Here is a 19,504-nt window from a genome sequence, read left to right as displayed (position 1 = left end):
TAACCTTAAGTTCATATTGCTGATGGATCTTTGTTGTCCCTAGTTGCAGGAAAAGGTTTTGTTGTTCTCTCAAAGAATCTAATTTTCAAATTAGTTCTACATGTTCCCAACCTATCCTATAATCTCTTATCCATAAGCAAACTCACTAAAGATTCAAATTGTATGGCTAAATTCTTTCCAACTCATTGTGAGTTTCAGGATATTGGCTCGGGGAGGATGATTGGCAGTGCTAGAGAGGTTGATAAACTCTTACTTTGACGGCAATGGTTCCTTGGATGGACAAGCTCAAGCTATAGGTAGTTTCTCTTCCTTTTCTGATATGGATGAAATAATGTTATGGCACTAAAGATTAGGCCATCCTAGTTTCAAGTACTTGAACAAGTTATTTCCTTTGCTTTTCAAGAATAAGAATAATCCCAATTTCAGTGAGAAATGTGTCAACTTGCCAAACATCATTGTGTCATGTTCCCTTCACAGCCAAACAAACCGTCCCAACCTTTTTTTTACTCCATAGTAACATTTGGGAGCCTTCAAAAGTCAAAAATACTAATGGAACTAGGTGGTTCACTACTTTCATTTATGATCATATTAGAGTTTGTTGGGTATATTTGTCAAAAGAAGATTCTGAAAATGCCATTGAGTATTGTGTTTCAATACTTCTACAACATGGTCAACACCCAACTCCATGCCCAAATACAAATCCTTAGAACTGATAATGAAGGATAGTACTTTAAATCCATTCTTAAAAACTTTCTAATGGAAAATGGTATATTATCCATCAAACCTCTTATGTTGATACACCCAACAAAATGAAATTGCTGAAAGGAAAAACAACCATCTATCAGTGGTAGCTCGAGCCATTATGTTTATTACAGGAGTTTCTAAATATTTTTGGGGAGAGGCTGTACTGATTGAATCCTATTTAATCAATAGGATGCCAACCTGAGTATATCATTTACAAAAACCCCTAAACATCCTCCTACAAACCTATCGACAAACCCGAATCTTTAGTAATTTGCCTCCGAAGGTGTTTGGTTGCGTAGCATTTGTTCAAATACATAGTCATAACCAAGGATTGAAATATCGTACCGTATCGAAGTTTCGACATTCGCTCATACAGTACGATACTGTATACCAAGCGATATACCGCTCGATATATATATATATATATATATATATATATATATATATATATATATATATATATATATATATATATATATATATATATATATATTATATAAATATTTTTATAAAAGGCGACGTCGCGTTGCCTCGACGACGTCACCTCGTTTATATATATATAAGGTGACGTCGCGTCGCCTTTTCCTTCTCCCTCGCAGGGCCACGCTGCCTTTTATAAAAATATTTATATATAAATATATATATATATATATTTATTTTTTTATTTTTTTTTATTTTTTTTTTTGTCCAGTAACGGGCGGTCCATGTATCGGTCAACTGATGGACCGGTACGGGCAGTATTATTCGAAACTGCATTCCTTGGTCATAACTGCACCAAACTTGATCCGCGAGCGAAAAAATATGTTTTTCTAGGCTTCTCACCACCTTAGAAGGGATACAAATGCTTTGATCCTCTTGCAAAACAGTTCCTATATAAGTATGGATGTCACCTTTTTTTAAAATCAAACTTATTTCTCCCAAACTTCTCTTCAGAGGGAGAATCATATGGAAGAGAAGTTTTGGGAAACTATTATAACCCTACCTGTGAATTCTCCTTCTGAATTCATTCCTATCATACATACATCTCTTGAAAATTCACCTTCCGAATCTATTCCTTTGACAGTCTTACCTTCTCAGCCACCATCCTATTCCATGTACCACCAATCCAATGTTACAACCTCAATCTATTGTGTCAGAACATATAAAATATGATGCAAGGAGAGACTTAGTGACTGATAAACAGCAAGCAGAGCTACGTGTCTATACACGGAGGCATAACCAACAAGGTTTAGGGCAACAACCACACAATGTCTGCCAAGAGTTAGCTCCAAGTGCAATTGATCATTAAACTTCAAGTACTCCAGACCATTCTTTGTGACTAGACCCTAGTGAGTTTCAAGATCCCGATGTTCCTATTGCTCTTAGAAAAGGAACAAGGTCATATATTATTCATCCTATTTCTGATTTTGTGTCATATCACAAATTGTCCTCCTCTTTCAAATCCTATGTTTCTAATTTGTCAAATACAAATATTCCCAAGTCTATACTTGAAGTTCTAGCTGTACTCGAGTGGAAAAAGGTTGTGTTCATGGAGATGAGGGCATGGGAGAAGAATGACACTTGGGAACTTATAAATTTACCTAAAGGAAAGAGACCTGTTGTTTGTAAATGAGTGCTCACAGTGAAATATAAAGCTGATAAGCCAATTGAGACATACAAAGCAAGACTAGTGGCTAAAGGATACACTCAAACATTTGGGATAGATTATCAAGATACTTTTGCACCCATGGCAAAGATGAACAGTGTTCGAGTCTTGTTGTCTCTTGCAACATTTTTTTATTAGCCTCTACAACAATTAGATGTTAAGAATGCTGGAAAGTTAGACAAATCACACCATGTTTTATGAGCATGCTAGTAGTGGAAATGTCTCAATACTCATTGTGTATGTAGATGACATTATATTGACGGGTAACGATCTTGTAGAACAAGAAAAATTAAAAAACTTACTAGCCAAGGAGTTTGAAATCAAAGATCTTGGATCATTAAGATACTTCTTGGGTATGGAGGTGGCTAAAACTGAGGGGATCTCATTGTTACAAAGGAAATATACATTGGATTTACTCAAGGAAACCGATATGTTGCGTTTGCAAATCATCTGCAACACCTATTGATCCCAACCACATGCTGAGTGCAAATACAAGTAGTGAGATGGATAAGGGATCATAACAATGCTTGGTTCGAAAATTAATTTTTTTGTCACATACTAGACCAGACATTGCCTTCATTGTTGGTGTTGCAAGTCAGTTTATGCACTCACCTAATGAAGAACATATGAGGGTTGTTGTTGGAATTCTTCAATATCTCAAACGAACTTCAGGCAAACGGTTGCTGTTTAGAAGAGGGCTGATGTATATGTTGAAGATGACACAGAAGCTGATTGGTCCAACAGGATGGATGATAGAAGATCTACGTCTGGATATTGTACTTTCATAGGAGGAAATTTAGTGACTCGGAGGAGTAAAAAACAGAATGTAGTAGCTAGAAGTAGTGCTGAGACTGAATTTCGAGCTATCGCACATGGAAAATGTGAACTCATTTAGGTAAAAAGACTTCAAGATGAGTCTAGAATTTCTTGCAACCAACCAATGAAGTTATATTTAAGATAACAAGGCAGCAATTAGTATCTCTCACAACCCAGTACATCATGATAGAACAAAGTACATTGAGGTTGATCGGCATTTTATTAAAGAGAAGTTGGATGAGGAACTGTTATGCATTCCATTTGTTCCTACCAAGCAACAAGTTGTAGATATTTTCACAAAGGGGCTTCAAAAACAGTAGTTTGATCACTTAAATAGCAAGCTGGGGATGTTGAATATCTTTGAACCAGCTTGAGGGGGAGTGTTGAGAGCTGTCAAATCTGTCAAATCTATTGTGATTTGATTTGATAGGTCAAGATCTGATTCTTGACATGCTACCTTATTTGAAGTGATAGACTAGGATATGATTGTTGATTCATTCCTAGTTGTATTACCTTATTTGTGTACATTTGCTAGTTGTATATTTCCTAGATTAGCACCTAGATTTATTTAACTAGCTCTTTCCTTTCTTTCTTTTCTCTTGTTTGACTATATGTACTTCATCCTATATAAAAACAAAAGTGAAAAATGAGAAACTCTCTTCTTCTATTATCTTGTTCAGTAAATTCCTATACTGGAAGTCACTAGAGAATTTCCAAATCAGATATATCAGTATAGTAAATCAAAACATTTTCAAGGTGCCTTTAACCATCACTAGAACTCCAACAAGGAAAATTCCAAGGATTTTAATTTTGAATGACATCGCCCGTAACGGGCGGTACCATCGATTGGGGCTGTTTCAACCCCGTTACCACACAAAATCGATCAATGACGGTCAATTTTGACTGTCACTGCCCGCTACCGGGCAGTATTAGCCGAGGGAGAAGGAAGAAGAGGGAGAAGAAAAGGGAGAACCTGGAGATCCGGCGCTGCTCTCACTCGACGATCCCGATCTGTCACCGCCCTCCCTAGCAGGACGCCACAGATGAGATGCCACCTCCTCCTCGTCTGAGGTGACAAGGCCTCGGTGTCGTCGGCGACTTCTCATCATCCTCGCAGGGAGAAGAAACGAGACGACAACGTCGCCTCTTTTTTTATTTTTTAACCTTTTTCATATTTTATATTTATATATATATATACACACACACACACACACTGAACCATACGCCATAATATACCGTTCGATATACTCGTACCATACCATACCGTAGCAAGCTAAGCTCGATACTCGTACGGTATGAAATTACAAACCTTGAAATTTTCACAAGACCAATTCTGCTAATTCACATTATATTGAGTTCAAAATTTTTCTTTGGACCCACAAAATCCTTTGTCGTCAGCTAGCCTAGAAGAAAATATGCCGAACACAAAAGAACAAAAAAACAAACAAATACAGAAGGCCAATCAGAATAACAAGAATTGCTAGACAAAAAACAACTCTTAATACAAGAGATCACAAAGATAGAACATGAAATTTCAGAGGTAATGCAAATGAAAAGCCAATACCTGTAAAGCAATAAGGAGACATCTAGCTCGACTGGAAGGTCTAAGCAAAATTAGATTCCAAACAGCACTCAGGCCTTGAGTAACTCGGTCACCATTTTGAAAGTCCTTTTCATGTTTCTCACTTCTGTCAGGACAGCACAAACCCTCCAACAGTTTCAACACTCCCTCCGACAAGTAAGGCACTTCAGCAAGCAATCTGCCTAGTGATTTATCTGTGGCAGGGAAGGTATCTCGAAGGGATTCAGCCTAAAAAGCAATAGCAAGGTTATGCAGGAAAAATCAGATAAATATCAAATACAAGAAGGATCAAAACATACCACGGCCAAAAGAAATGTTTCATAAATTGATATAGCAGTCCTTGATGAAAGAAAGTCTTGATCCTGCTCCGTTTCCCGATATAACCTGTATAGGATACGCAAAGTCAACTCGTGTCCCTGATAACATTGAATTCGTGAGTTAGGAAACCGGATTTCAGGAACAATAAATGGAAGATATGTAGAAGCCTTTATTAAATCAATGTCATGCAGAAAAAATGTTCGATAATAAGTCAACTTATAAGACTTCCTGCAATTAAAGAACTAATTTAAACTCAAAATAAAAAATCAAATAAAAAGAAAATTAATATATTAAGAAAAAAGGTCACTACATTTAAATCTCTTTTATCGAATAAGAAATCGAATTAACAAATCAATTATGTAACCTGAAAGAATTACAACAACAACAACGCCATAAGTTCCAAGCTTAAACCCTAAACCTGAAAGAACTACAAAAATCAACAAATAGAACAAGATTATATTTACTCAATCTTCTGCCATCCCTGACTAATATTATACATATATACACACGCCTGATCTAAAACAAATATTAGAAGTTTCATAATTGAAAAGAACCCCCACCCTTCCCAACCTCTCCACTGCCGTTCTTCCATGCTGGCTGTTGTTGTCCCATGCCGCTGTTGCTGTCTCGTGCCGCTGCCGACCTACATTGCCACTCCTACTCCTTCCAATCAGCTCTAACTCCCTCCACCACTGCTTCCACTCTGCCATACCACTACAGTTGTCCTCATCTGCCTCTCTTTCTGCCCCACCGCCATACCACTACAGTACACCTTTCAAAATGTGTAGCTCTCTATTTCTCTGTCTATCTATCTATCTTTCTGTGCTTGTCGTGGTCCAGTGACTCCACACAATATGGACCAGTGCTGAACCATACCAACACTTTGTACACAGGCAGTACCAACACTTGACTGGTTCAGCCGCCAAACAAACATCAGAATCAAACTGAAACTTTAATTCTAGTCTTGGACAACTGTATAATTGTTGTTTAAATGTTCTGTAATTTCTGAACAATCCAACACTCCTTAAGCTCTTGACAATATTATTAAGAAGATATTTTATGATTTATTAGCCTAGTATCCATATGGAATAATTGCACAATTTTCAATTTTTTCTTCCTATGAGCTTCCATGCTTCGGATAGTATCCATGGAATACTCAACACCAGCTCACCAGTTTGTGCAATTTATCAGTTAATCAAAGATGTGTGCATATTTTTGTACAAATTGCAAATTAACAAACTTGTCAACTTAGGCATGTCAATTATCCAAAAAATCTTCAGAAAATAAGCAAACAAATGTATATACAATATGATCACAACAAGAGAGAGCAGATATCCATACAAAAAGCCAGATATATGATCAAGTGTATGCTGTTGCATATAATATGTATGTATCTTTTTTAGTTTGGACTGGTCATTGACCGATTGAGCTAATCAAATACACGGTTTGGACAGCTTGGTAATTAAATTGTCACCAAATCAGATAACCTAAACAAAATACTAATGATCCAGAACAGTGATTTCAATAGGCGCTCGGGAGAGGCGAGACGAGGCCCGAGCACCTCGCTTCATTTCCAAGCGGCATGCTTCAAAGAGGCGCCACCTGGGTTCTCGCCCGAGCCTAGGCGCAGAGCGCTTCGGGCGAGCGCTTGGGTTAAACCAGGCGACCGAACCAGCATTTGAGGTATGATTCGGTCTCCAACCCTAACCCTGCTCGTCGTTCACGCTATTGCCGCCACTACTCGCTGTCGCTACTGCTGTCACCGCTCGCCACTCTCGTTGCCGCTGCTCGCTGCTACCGCTGTCGCTCCCACTGTTGCCGCTCTCGCTCTCGCTGCTACCGATGCCACTATCTCCACTCGCCACTTTCGCTCCCGCTGTCGCTGCTGTTGCTCGCTGCTGCCGCTGCCACTGTAGTCGCTCGCAGTCGCAGCTGCCGCTCCTACTCTTCCCAGTCAACACCCTCGATCTTCCAACTGTTCCCTTACACTCTTCTCTTTCGATAGTATACTGTTAACAGTATACTGTATACTGTTAACTGTATACTAGTAATAATATTTGTATTTATTAGATTAATTTAATAACATATTTTATTTAAAAATTTAAATAATTATATTTATTAATTATATTTTATATTTTTATATTTTAGCTCCTCACTTCACTCAGGCGAGCGCCTAACGCCTTGGGCATTTTTGGACCTTAGCGCTTTTTGACGCCTAGCGCTTTTTAAATCACTGATCCAGAAACAAAATTGACCATTTTGGTTAACCAGCACTTTTTATTTTAATTTCCAATTTTAAATTGGTTTTCTGGTTTTCTGGCAATATATTAATACCATAGTCAATTATCTATTTCTGCAACTATGTGGGGTGACATCCTATAAGTAACAGAGTCATTTAGGCAGGAATCACATAATGACTTAATCAAAAAAGGGATTACAACATAGTGCTTTTGATGCATCACCTATAAAACTTTCAGAATCACAACTAGGTTGCAGATCAAGCTCAACTGTCAAATACTCAAATGGACTTGATCAGGCTAAAATTCTACAAGAATTAATGATTAGCAAGATAGAAGTATATAAATATTTATTTATTAAAATGTATAGTAAAACATACACAAGAACAGCCTGAGTAAACAGAATGATAAAAGAAAAAAAAATTGTAATCATTGCCTAGTTTAAGAAAGAAGAGAAGATTATTTATTCAAAGACATTTTCAAGAAATCAAAGATAATGCAGACAATCTGGTAATTACCTCATGGTCCATATAATCAGACAGAACATGTTTTTGCAAAAGCCCCCAAGAATCTAGCTCCAGCGGGAACTACAGGAGAAATGGATAATTCATTAAATATGTTGACCGCTAAAGGAATTGATTTCACCAAAAGAATAAGAATAGGAAAATGGTACATGTCATGACAGTAACCAAAGAGGAGAACAAAAAAAAAAGAAATTAAATAACTTATGCCTAAACTACGATAGAGAAACCAGAAAGAGGAGAAGCAACATGTATATTCATAAGCATACATCTACGCATCATGCATTTATGCATGTTTCTGTATATGCACACGTATAAGTGATTTGAACCATAGAACAGATTAAATCAAGCAAAGAAGCACTCATTTCCACCACTCAAGACAAAACAACAATTGCAAATAAAGAGAATAAGAAAACTTCATCAACCATACAGTTTCAATCAACAGTATCAGAGAAACATAGATTCGAAATAAATGATATTAAAGCTCCAACTGACAACTGAAAGGATAGGGAAGGACATTGTAAAAGTATCTGCAGCAATATGCCAATCTGTATATATAATAACAACCATATTTATTAAAACTGCATTTTTTATATATGCATCATTGCCTTCAAAGACCCCAATAGAAGTCCGAAGGAATATGTTGATGTTAATAAACAAAAGCAACCATACTTCGTAGAACTACATTCTAACTTTTGCATCTTCTTCACCTTCAAAGATCCAACAAATGTCAAATTCAAAAGCGTCCAATTTATACTGCATAATGATCAAATAGCAAAGGAATAAGAAACCAGGCAGCAATTCTGCCAGAGAACAAGTAAACCTTTCTTTAAATACTCATATTCTAAGATGTTTACAGGAATCACATCGCTTTTAAGCACGAGGGTATATACCTCAATCCCCAAATGAGCAAGCAACGAACAGCGAGCATCTAACCCACCAGAAATTGCTACTTGCTTATAAGCATCAAGTATGCGAACAAATGCCACTTTTTGAAGTTGATCCTTAGCTTCATCGGTTAGATTAACATCAAGAATCATCATCTTTGGTAGGACATACTGGCATGAAGTGACAAGAGAAGCTGCAGAAGATGCCTGACTAGTATCAAAAATACCTACTCCGGTACTCTGGGTTTCTGAAACATCAGTTGCCATGGAACAAGTTGACAAAACATTAGAAGGCACTAAACTGCCCAAACTTGTGGCATGATCTTGACTAGAATCATTCACTTCAGGGTTCGAAGAATGAGAAGCATCAAGTGATTCTTGGATTTCATCAATAGAACTGGTTGAATCAACACCAGGTATTACTCTCTCCTCTGTTGCCGAATTTAGAGACAATGAAACGGCTGAACTGCCATTTTCAGTAACAACTGGAAATGGTGAAACTGAAGCAGGCAAAGTAACAGGCATCATTGCACCACCATCACCTCCACTAGAGGATAGTAAAGTTGTCTCTACTGTATCCATTACTTTTTCCTCGCTGCTCTGATGGGATTTCTGCAATTGGAAGGCAAAATGGGATAACCTTAAATCACAACTCCATAATGAATTGCATACTTTGAAAGAAAAACACAGAAACTTACAGCAACATCATGAGACATTGAAGGTTGTATATTAAGTAGTGACGCTAGAAGAGGACTCAAACTTGACAATGAATGAATATCTGAAATGAGTGGTGACGACTGTATAGATGGCAAGACACTGCTAGCTAAGCAAGAAGGATAACCCGTTTCCGAGGCCACATCATCTTTGTCAGTCTTAGGACATGTTGGAGGGAGATGTTGCATATTAGCCATAACTACTTCTGCAAGCAAGTCAGAGGAGATACTCGAAATAAGAATCTCCAGTGAACCAGCAGCTTTTTCGCCTTGCGCAACCAAGGCACCAAACATAGCAACAAGTTGCTGCACAGGTCCAGAGCTCTTATCCCTAGAAGACACAGAACCAACCACAGGGACACTATTTGATTCCTGATCAGCAGCCACCTGAAGTGGTTCATTTGGCAGATCCTGAACTGTATGAGTTGAATGTCTTATTCGTTTAACAGAAAGACAATCATCTTGCAGCAAATCATTGTTCAATTCAGCTACAGGCCTCTTACGCACAAGATCACTACTTGCCTCATCACATGCTTGCATTGATGAATTATCATCCTGCAATTGATATAATCCATTTCAAAAAGGCCCAACAGAGACGTATCAACTAGTCCACAGACCTACATCTTAGTTGCCAAATCGGAAGATAGGCTTACCTTTAGGGGTAATGACTCTTCATTGCTTATAGAAACACCTCCAGAATTCTTATTAGTTGCCTGGCCTGACAACTCACTATCATTAATAGCTTTCAGAGCTTCCACCAAGCGGGCACGCCACTGCAGACAGAAAAAACAACATACACTTCAGAGCATTCTCAAAGTTCAAATAGTTTTACACAATATATCTCAAAAAAATCTGTAAAACAACAGAAGTATTAGATATGATAATTATTGCTTGTAGGTTCTCCTACATGTAAAAACAATCTCTGACAAGATAACAACCATGAACAATATAATATATAAAATAGACATATCATTTCAACATTTTAAAATAAATTGCAATCAACATTATTTATATGAACATCATGAGAGTTAACAGAAAGAGTTACCGGTTCAGCACTTGAGTGTGTACATTCCAAACATGCCACAAAGGCAGTTTTTAGGGCATGGTGTGCACCTGGGACTTCCACCCCTTTCACAATTGAAATAGCCGGATCCAAGCCGAGTAAAACTGGTAATATGCGTCCATAGAAGGAAGGCCTTTTCGTCGCAATAGCTGAGAGACTGGTAGAAAACATCGAGCCAGCCAAGGAAATGGTAGGTTTCAAGTACTTTGTAGCATATGCAATTTAAACAAAAACGAACCACTATATATCACAGTGCAAACAAGAATTCATCAAGAAAATGATATCAGGTAGAATATAGAAAAAGCACAGATTGATGTTATACAGAATTACCTGAAACTAAAATGACAAATTAGCACCTATCATTCCAAGAAGATGTTACAACATGCAACTTTTGTGTTATCACCAATAGAGGCAGGAATAAGAGAGCATTACAGAATACAAACATAAACCAGTCTGACAATATGCATTGTCATCAATTATCGTCAAAAAAGGATTGTGTTTAACAAACTAGAATAGATGTGAATATAGTCATAAACTTCATAAATGTACTACACACTTGTACAATATGTGTGAAGCTACTTTATCAGACTGTAATAACTGAAGCTATTTCATGAGCTGGAAGGTCATCAGATATCCCGGTTCCAATCATTTAATTAATCTTCCTAAACAAGATACCAAAACCAGACAGGTGGCAATTAGCAAGGATCAGAGGCATGACCATATAAAACAACAAGTCCTGCAATATCAAATCTTCTACATAGCTGCTTCCATCAATGCCCAAAGAAAGCATGGATCTTTTATTTTATATATATATATATATATATATATATATATATATATATAGGAGCACTCCATGCCTTATGACAAGTTACAACTAAAACACCCCAAGTAAATAGTGTCGGAGGATGTTCCCCTTGACAGAGAAACAAGCAAGAAATCATGTAACAGGCCATACAATAGTTTCCAACAAGAAATTTTTTCTTTAGTTGGTGTAAATCAATAAATTTTTGCATTGACTATGCAAGTCTACTTGGCTAAGATGTCAATGATAAATAATTGATTATATTAACTGGTACTGATATTATAAAAGCATGGACGAACTCTTTTTACGTGTAAGAACAAGAATTTGGGCGTACAAGTGGGCACTCAACCAGTGGCATCTATTGGATCATACATATCATGCCCCAGCTGGGCAGTGCCCATGCTAAGACAATCCGTTCCAACGAAAAGATACTTCCGGAAGAAGTACGATGTCAATAAAGATGCATATAGTATCTGAAACAATAGCCACTATAACATGACAATGGAAGTCATAACAGTTCTTGGAAGGGTCCTATCATCATACATTGGGATGGCCACAGAAATAAAAGGAGCTAGTGTTACACATTTTCTATTTGCGAGATGTAAAACAGGTGTAACGTTCAATTCTAAATCATGATAATTTATACCTTGAATTGAATTCAATGACACCTAAACTGACAGTTATCAGCCAAAAACAAACATTGTTTTTTACTTTTTCATCATAATCGTTAAAACAGATGACAACAGATATCACAATGATATGTATTTAAATGACAAAAACTACTGATGTGAAAACAACGATGACCAAAAAAACCGATTGCATAAAGGTTCCACAAACGATAATAAATGAGTAATATGTTCAAGGTTTAAATTTTTAGTCCGAAACCTATACTAGTCCCTGGTTGAATCGAGTATGGTTCCAGTATGGTGGGGCATACCGACCATGCCGACCATGAGTCCAGTCGAGGAGGAGAAACAATGGTGGTGGAGGAGGACGAGGAGGAGGAGGAGGGAGGGAGGTGGTGGCAATGGAGGAGGAGGAGGAGAGAAGGAAGATGAGGAGAAGAAAAATGTACCAAATGAGATGGCGGGTGGCTATATGAGGGGGAGAAGGTGCGGTGACAGTAACAACAGTTAGATGGGAGCAGCAACAGTCAAGGCTACAAGGTGGAGGGAAGAGACAGGAAAATGGGAAGAAAATGAGAAAAGAAAAAGAACAAGAGAAAAGGTTGTCGAGGCCATCAACAACAGTTTTCAGCCAGAAAGGAAATTTTGAAAAAATTACAGGTTTCGATTGGACCGAGCAAATTGCTCAGCCCATGCACAGCTCCCTATCAAACTAGTAAATATCAGGCTATAGCGGACAACTTTCCCAGTCCATGCCAGTTCCCTATCAGATCAAAAAATACCAACTCATACAAAGTGGTACATCCGGTATTTAAAACCTTGCACATGACAAAATATTCCCCATAAAAAATATAAGGAAAAGACATTTGTACTTCATGGCTAATTGATTTCAAAGTCCAAAATTATTAGCCTATTATAAACTAAAATGTCTCAAGTTGAATATTTCTTGTTATATGCCTCCCATGTACTATATCAAAAGGATAAACTTCTAACACAAGGCATGATGCTCTTTGTCTATCAAAGATGTTTACAGGAAGGAAAAAAAAGAAGCAATAAACAAATTCTGTAAAAGAACTAATCTAAAGTAAACATATCCAAATGGGTATATGATAAATCAATTGCACTTTTGCTCCTATGCATGACTGTTTCAACAAGTTATAAGAAAATGAGAGGTGTTCCAACACCACCCTTCCAAATGCAGAGGAAGGTAAGAATGCTCTTGCTCAGTCCAAAGACTACATGAATGGCCATTATCAAATGTGAGGTAAGGCAAGGAAAACTAACCTTTTGATTAGCACAATAATTATTGAGTTACTGAGTGATTTCACTTGTGGGGACCGCAAATGATCAAGTAATAATCCCAAGCTCTGACTGGCTTCCATGGCTAGCTCTCCAACATTAAGCGAAGGATGACCACCCCTTAGCCATGAAATATTGAAACCTAGCCCTGTAATAAGTACAATGAACATTTCATTATTTTGGCAGTAAAATGGGTAGTCAAAATATGATATTATTTCTTTTCTGAATTTAGAAGTTCATAATTACCATACACAGGTTCTTGAGGTGGATCTGCGGAAATGTAAGGATCTGGTGTATAAAGAAGAACCAATGTCTCAACAAATTTCACAGCAAGCAACCTAACTCCATCACTTCCAGACTAGGTGAGAAAATATTCTATCAGAATGGTAGCAAAGCATCTCAAATTAATCTAAAGCACCAAGAGAATAACATAAAAAATACCTGGACAGCAATATGGAGTACTGCATCTTTGAACTTTAGCATCCATGCCCAAGATGATTTAGTGGAGTCATCTATTTCACTAGAGTATAAACCCTAAACCAAAAAACAACAAACAATCATCTGTAATCCTCATTTTCAATAATTTAATCAAGAAACACTATCTTACTTGACTGTTAATTTTGTTGTCATTGCCTTCACATTTCTACATGTATTGATAGTAACGGCATACAACATTCACTAGTACACGAAGACACCAATTTCAGAAGTAATACAAGATATGAATCAGTTCTGCCCGGTTGTTAGTAAAAATTATGTATGCAAGAAGTGGTGCAGCTTCCTCTCCAACATTGTGTTTACCATTTCTGCTCCTCCATCAGCTGCCAAACACTTATGTTCTTAAACATATACGACAAAGAAGAATCTCTAGAATCAACCTTAGTTGAGCACAACTGTTTTACCCATGTTTTCTTTACTATTTATGTCGTTGTCATATATTTCAACAAATGTGATGGCAATTTAGTAGAAATAACCAATATTTGAAATACAATATTTTGATACATATGTTCTAGGACGCTTCTGCACAACAATATTTTGACGGTCTCACTTTCATACTCATCAACTACGAGTCAAATACTTATAAAAAAAAAAACTACGAGTCAAATAAATGAACAAGATATGCCAACATGATAAGATCACCATGACAATTATGTGACTGTAGTCAACCATGGATGAACATGAAAATTCTAGTTTAATAATCATCAATATATGTTTATTAAGAAGAAGAAGAGAATGCCCTTTAACATCATACTTGATGCTGAATAAAAGCATTCAGTTTTTCCATGATCAAAAGAAAAAAAACAACACTCTGTTATTATCTTCAGGTCTCAAAACAGGAACAAGCTTCGTGTTCAACAAAAAGGAGGGGTTTCTTGCAACTAATGCACACTCAGGATATTACATGTCACACACTATTTAAAACCCAGCCCAGGTAGGGCACTCATAACAACCTTTCATTTCTATAAAATTTTCAAAGCAAAACAGGCTTTCAAAAAAAAGCAAATGAACTTATTTTTCCCAAAACATACAAAAATAGCATTCTCGAACATGTTATGTCACTCTCAAGATTTAAGAACAAAATAGAATAAAAATCAGGCATAACTCGAATGAAGCAATCACCAACTTTAACTTAAACTTGAGAAATAAGATCCCAAAACAAAGAGGTGAATGTATCAACATTCTTCTTGTATATTTCAGCTGGCTCATTTGTTATTCTTCCCTCCCTTCATAACGGAGAACTACCACCTCAAATGTAGAAAGTAGTTTAACATCACATCACCATATGGAAGTATCTTTTTTCCAGGCAACTTCAACTTCAGCAACCTTCTAATACTACCACCACCTTTTTTTTTAAATACTACCACCTTATACTTCAGCTCCAGCAGAACTCAACGGTTTATCTAGCGCTTATTATTTTAAACTAAAGGCTACTATCACCTAATCATAATTTGAGCTAATTTTGTCTATCAGCCAAGAACTAGAATATGCTTGTCTGGTCATGCAGTCCTCTTGCTTTTATAACTTGACTATGCTAAGCGACACATACAACAAAACAATTCACACTTTTTGTAGTATGCCATTAATATCCCATCAGGTATTGTAAGTAGTAACACATACTCTCAAGGTTTTTACCAGGAACAACAATTTTTTTTGCCACAAATTACCAGTCATTCCTTACTTTTATAACTCGACCTTGCATGCAGTTTTAATTTTGGGTCATATTCGAGCTTGAAAAGTTTGTCAAGCCCTAAAATGGGATAGATCATAATGACCACAAGTTTAGTCTCACATCAAGAAGTAGGCAAAAGATTTGAATTTGCTAATAATGATGTGATAGGAATACTACCACTAGCTTGGACTCAAGCACTTTCGGACAGTTGTTCAGTTTCGATCAATGAAGTTAGTGAGTTAGTTATTCCATCGGATCAGGTCGTATAATTTTTCATCATTGACCATGAGCATAAAAAAGAAGGGTTACATAATGCAATTGAAACCAACATAGAACTTTGTCAAATCTTATTGAGCATGGATATATTATCCCCTTCCCTCAAAAGATCCACGAAGAGAAAATGGTTATGGCCTAACGCTTATGACATAATAGTTGGGATATTATGGCCTAACGTTACTATATTTCCAATATTATTTGTTTGCTAGCTAATTTCTTTATGTTAGACTTTTTGAGATATAGTTTATTGTTATAGATATTTATGATTGCGGATTGCGCAGACAGACTGACTTCGCCTAATGGCATATAGAAAGGTGGTAGAGGAGGAGAGCTCAGGGAAGGAAGGTGCCGGCAAGGCGATGACAAAACCTAGGAATCCCGCTGGTCAATCAAAAAAGAGGAATATAGTTCCAACTTCCAAGGCCAACAAAGCATAGAGGTCAATCGAAGCATAGGTCAAGGAATCAGGAACGTCCCTTAAGCCTTCTTTCCTGGCTGTGAATGAAGTGTTTTTCCCTGCTATGACCTTTGTCACAGTGGATATGGTATCAAAACCAGTAAATGGCTATCTTATTCTTCATGGCACCCTTGTGTATTGACATGAGGAGTGCCTTTTCTCAAGATTGTTGGCATCCAATTGTATTCACATCTCATGGTGAAAGAGAAGGGAACGAGACTAAGGTCAGTCACCCACCTGTCAGATAATGCTATTCCAATGCACCCGGAGGAGAGAGATAGAGAGAAAAGAATCCGCAAGCCTGAAGCTGTGATTGAGAGAGGCTGACATCCCTTTCTAAGCCTTAAGCTGTGATTGAGAGGCTCCCATCCCTTTCTGCTAGCCCGCAAAGAATACAAAGCTAAGTTGACCCCCCTTCGACAGACCTGTAAGCTCATGGAAGGTAGAAAGGGAATCTATTCATTCGAATAAGCAGGTTACCTGACAGAGCTTGCAGAGGTAGAAAAGCTATTCGAAATCGGATCAGGGAGATGTTTTCGTTAGAATGATCGACATACAGCCTTGACCACTTAAAAGACAGGTTCGAAGAAAGGTTTAGGAAGTGTCCGGATTATGATTCCAGCATCGCATTAGTCTCTCCGGTAGTGCAGGTCTATACGATATGCCTAGGAAGAATGCGGATTATGATTCCAGCATCACTTGTTGATTTTGTTGATTCTATTATATGTTAAATCAATGATCATAGTCATATCTATGATATGACGAATATTTTTCAACCAATCAACACTCAACGTACGGAACCCAGTCAGCCACAAAATAATAAGAAAAGCCAACAAGGCTTATCATGTTGATTCAAAAAATAATTATCTAGCACTTATAGCTAGGATCTCCGGACTATGAATAAGGGTCTCTCGAAGTACAGTATGCTCTCTTTAGCACTTCAATTCTTACTTGGACCTTCTCGATCTTCAGCCCCTACCTCGGGCATTTTCCAACTTGAACGTCGGAGGGGTTTTGACGAGCACACCCGCAGAACATGTTTTGTAGGGAGTCCAAAGACCGGTTCGGGAGCCAAACCATTCACTCAAGTCGGCAAGGCTGCTTGAATAGTTCCCCAAGGAACTCAACTCAAGAATCTACAACGCTACCCACATCTCAAGATTCCAAGTTGGAATTCCGAGTGAAGACCTCACCTCAATATTTGTGTAGACTTTTGAACCTCAAATGCAACAAGATTTGGAAAAGCTAACTAAGTGGGATCAATCTCAACACTTTGAATTGGCTACCAAATTTGACACTCACATGGCCCATTACACATATTCCAAACTTACTCATATTTCTTTTGCATGGTCAACAGAACACCATGCATTCATGATATCTAACATGGCATATATACCACGAACATAGAAGAGAAGATACTACTGGTGAATGTTACTTATGCCCACATATGGTGGGCAAACTAATATATGACACAATTGTTACACAATAGGTCAATAATTTGCTGCCTTCTTTCTCAAAATTCAGAGATTTAAAAGTTCTCCCAGCGCTTAAGTCATTGCAATTGACCGCTAATAATTCTAGTATATAACCGTTCACTTGTGGCAATTTAAAGTAAATATTAAATATACAGAAGAACCTAGAAAAAAGCCATCTAAACCAGTAACTATACATGGAGATCAAATCATCAAAACCCATAAACAGAGATAAAACATAACAGTATGTCATTGACAACTTAAAGAGAACTCATCCATCTGTAAATTTAAGTTAAATGCATCAAACTAACCTGAATTACAAGCTTTTCTAACACATATCCAAACAGAGAGGTCCCCGTTGTAATTGCTTGACGAGCGACAGCCGGAGTTTCATCCTTTAAAAAAGCTATTAGACAAGGAACCATCTCCGGCAGCAATTCTATATGCTTGGATCCAATGTCACCAATCATCCTACGTTAATTAGAAGCATGAAGAAAGTTCCATTATAAACCTTAAAAAATACTAAGTGCAAGAATTAAGTTAGGGGAAAGGGAATCAGCACAACAAAATATTGAGATGTAAAGGATTCGTCCCATGTTTTAATTAGGGCTGACCTGTATTAGATCGGGTAAAGCTACTATCAAACTTTCACAAACACTTTAAAGCCATTTAGTCTATGAATGGGTGTCTACAAGAATTAGTTTCCTGTTATAAAACCAATATAGTTAATTTCAAGCACATTTAACACAACATCAATGGAAGCATGGAAACCAATCTTCTAGCTCCAGCCTTTAATTAATAGGACCCTAGAAGGACCTACATACATTATAAGAGAGATGCACAAGTGAAAGAAAAAGAAAAGCAATACAAATTATTCTTCCCAGCCTGTTCATGAATTTGAAGCAACAGTTGAGTTGGAACATCTTGACAAATATCCATGATATGGATGCAAAGAGAATGTTTCACCGTGGGCCCTTGTATCTTTCCATATGATCTTATCACTCTGTAATTGTATTCATCAATTCTTATCAGCTGTCCCTATCGGATTATCACTTCAGCATCAGACTATAATATATTTGTAGTCAATAATAAGTCCTTATTAAATGATAGCAGTAGCACAGAGGCAATGATAAAAAAAATGTTCTAAAAAATATGTCTGAATATAATTAATTTTGGGGCATACAGAAATATTAACAAGCATATATAATCAAAATGTATCTATGTAAATGGATAACATGGTTAAAGTTAAGACCTGATGTTTTAGAGTGATGAGGAATGCACCGTAACCTGAAATCGAGTGAGTAAACAGATAGAAGAAGGTTTAACTTTTTGAGAAGAAAATATTCATCCTAAAGGAATGTAGTTACTGTAAAGCCCTTACTAGTTACATAAATCACTGAAAACTACCAACAAATGCCTTCATCAACCAATTTAAAATTATCTGTTTCCCATTCTAATAGGTCCAGTCGGTCGTAGTTAGGCAAGTTATGTCATGTCACCGGAGCTGTCCTATTTTTCCCTTATAATAGGATAATTGACTCTTGGATGCCAACGTCTCATCTAATGGACTGCTGGTTTCATGAAATAGACTATTACAGAATATTTCTGCAGCTTTAGATTCTCAAACCTATATCATTTCCTTCCCTCTTGCTGATGATCCAGGATCATACCAGTTCCCCGCGTGTCTTTCCGCAAGTTATGTCATGTCAACCAAGAATCAATTCAGTCCTTCTGTAAATTCCCATATCACGAAATAGAAAAAGATAAATTCACGTAAATTCAGTCAACCAAGAATCAAATCAGTCATTTTTCTTGGAAGAAAAATGATTTCCTCTTTTCATTCATTTTCTATTGCAACCAATCAACTAAGAATCTATTT

General features: G+C 37.1%; 1 protein-coding gene across 4 annotated transcripts in view; it reads right to left on the bottom strand.

Annotated features, from left to right (window-relative positions):
• The window catches only part of LOC103987912 (uncharacterized), a 36,872-nt gene that overhangs the window by 16,711 nt on the left and 657 nt on the right, over window positions 1-19,504 (bottom strand). For all 4 annotated transcript variants that reach the window (XR_671929.3, XR_010514253.1, XR_010514254.1 and 1 more), the window contains exons 2-12: window positions 17,937-18,096; window positions 13,695-13,787; window positions 13,500-13,611; window positions 13,239-13,401; window positions 10,509-10,683; window positions 10,117-10,236; window positions 9,449-10,018; window positions 8,757-9,362; window positions 7,861-7,929; window positions 5,087-5,203; window positions 4,770-5,015 (exon numbers count right to left, since the gene is read on the bottom strand). Coding sequence is in view for 1 of the 4 variants with exons in the window: in XM_009406376.3 (XP_009404651.2) it covers window positions 4,770-5,015; window positions 5,087-5,203; window positions 7,861-7,929; window positions 8,757-9,362; window positions 9,449-10,018; window positions 10,117-10,236; window positions 10,509-10,683; window positions 13,239-13,401; window positions 13,500-13,611; window positions 13,695-13,787; window positions 17,937-18,096 (2,431 nt within the window). In the remaining 3 variants the exon portion in view is untranslated. The remainder of the gene's footprint in view (window positions 1-4,769; window positions 5,016-5,086; window positions 5,204-7,860; window positions 7,930-8,756; window positions 9,363-9,448; window positions 10,019-10,116; window positions 10,237-10,508; window positions 10,684-13,238; window positions 13,402-13,499; window positions 13,612-13,694; window positions 13,788-17,936; window positions 18,097-19,504) is intronic.

The sequence above is a fragment of the Musa acuminata genome, chromosome BXJ1-6, assembly GCF_036884655.1.
Source record: "Musa acuminata AAA Group cultivar baxijiao chromosome BXJ1-6, Cavendish_Baxijiao_AAA, whole genome shotgun sequence".
Taxonomy (NCBI): Eukaryota; Viridiplantae; Streptophyta; class Magnoliopsida; order Zingiberales; family Musaceae; genus Musa; species Musa acuminata.
Note: the sequence above shows the minus strand (reverse complement) of the source record. Positions and strands in the feature narration are given on the sequence as shown.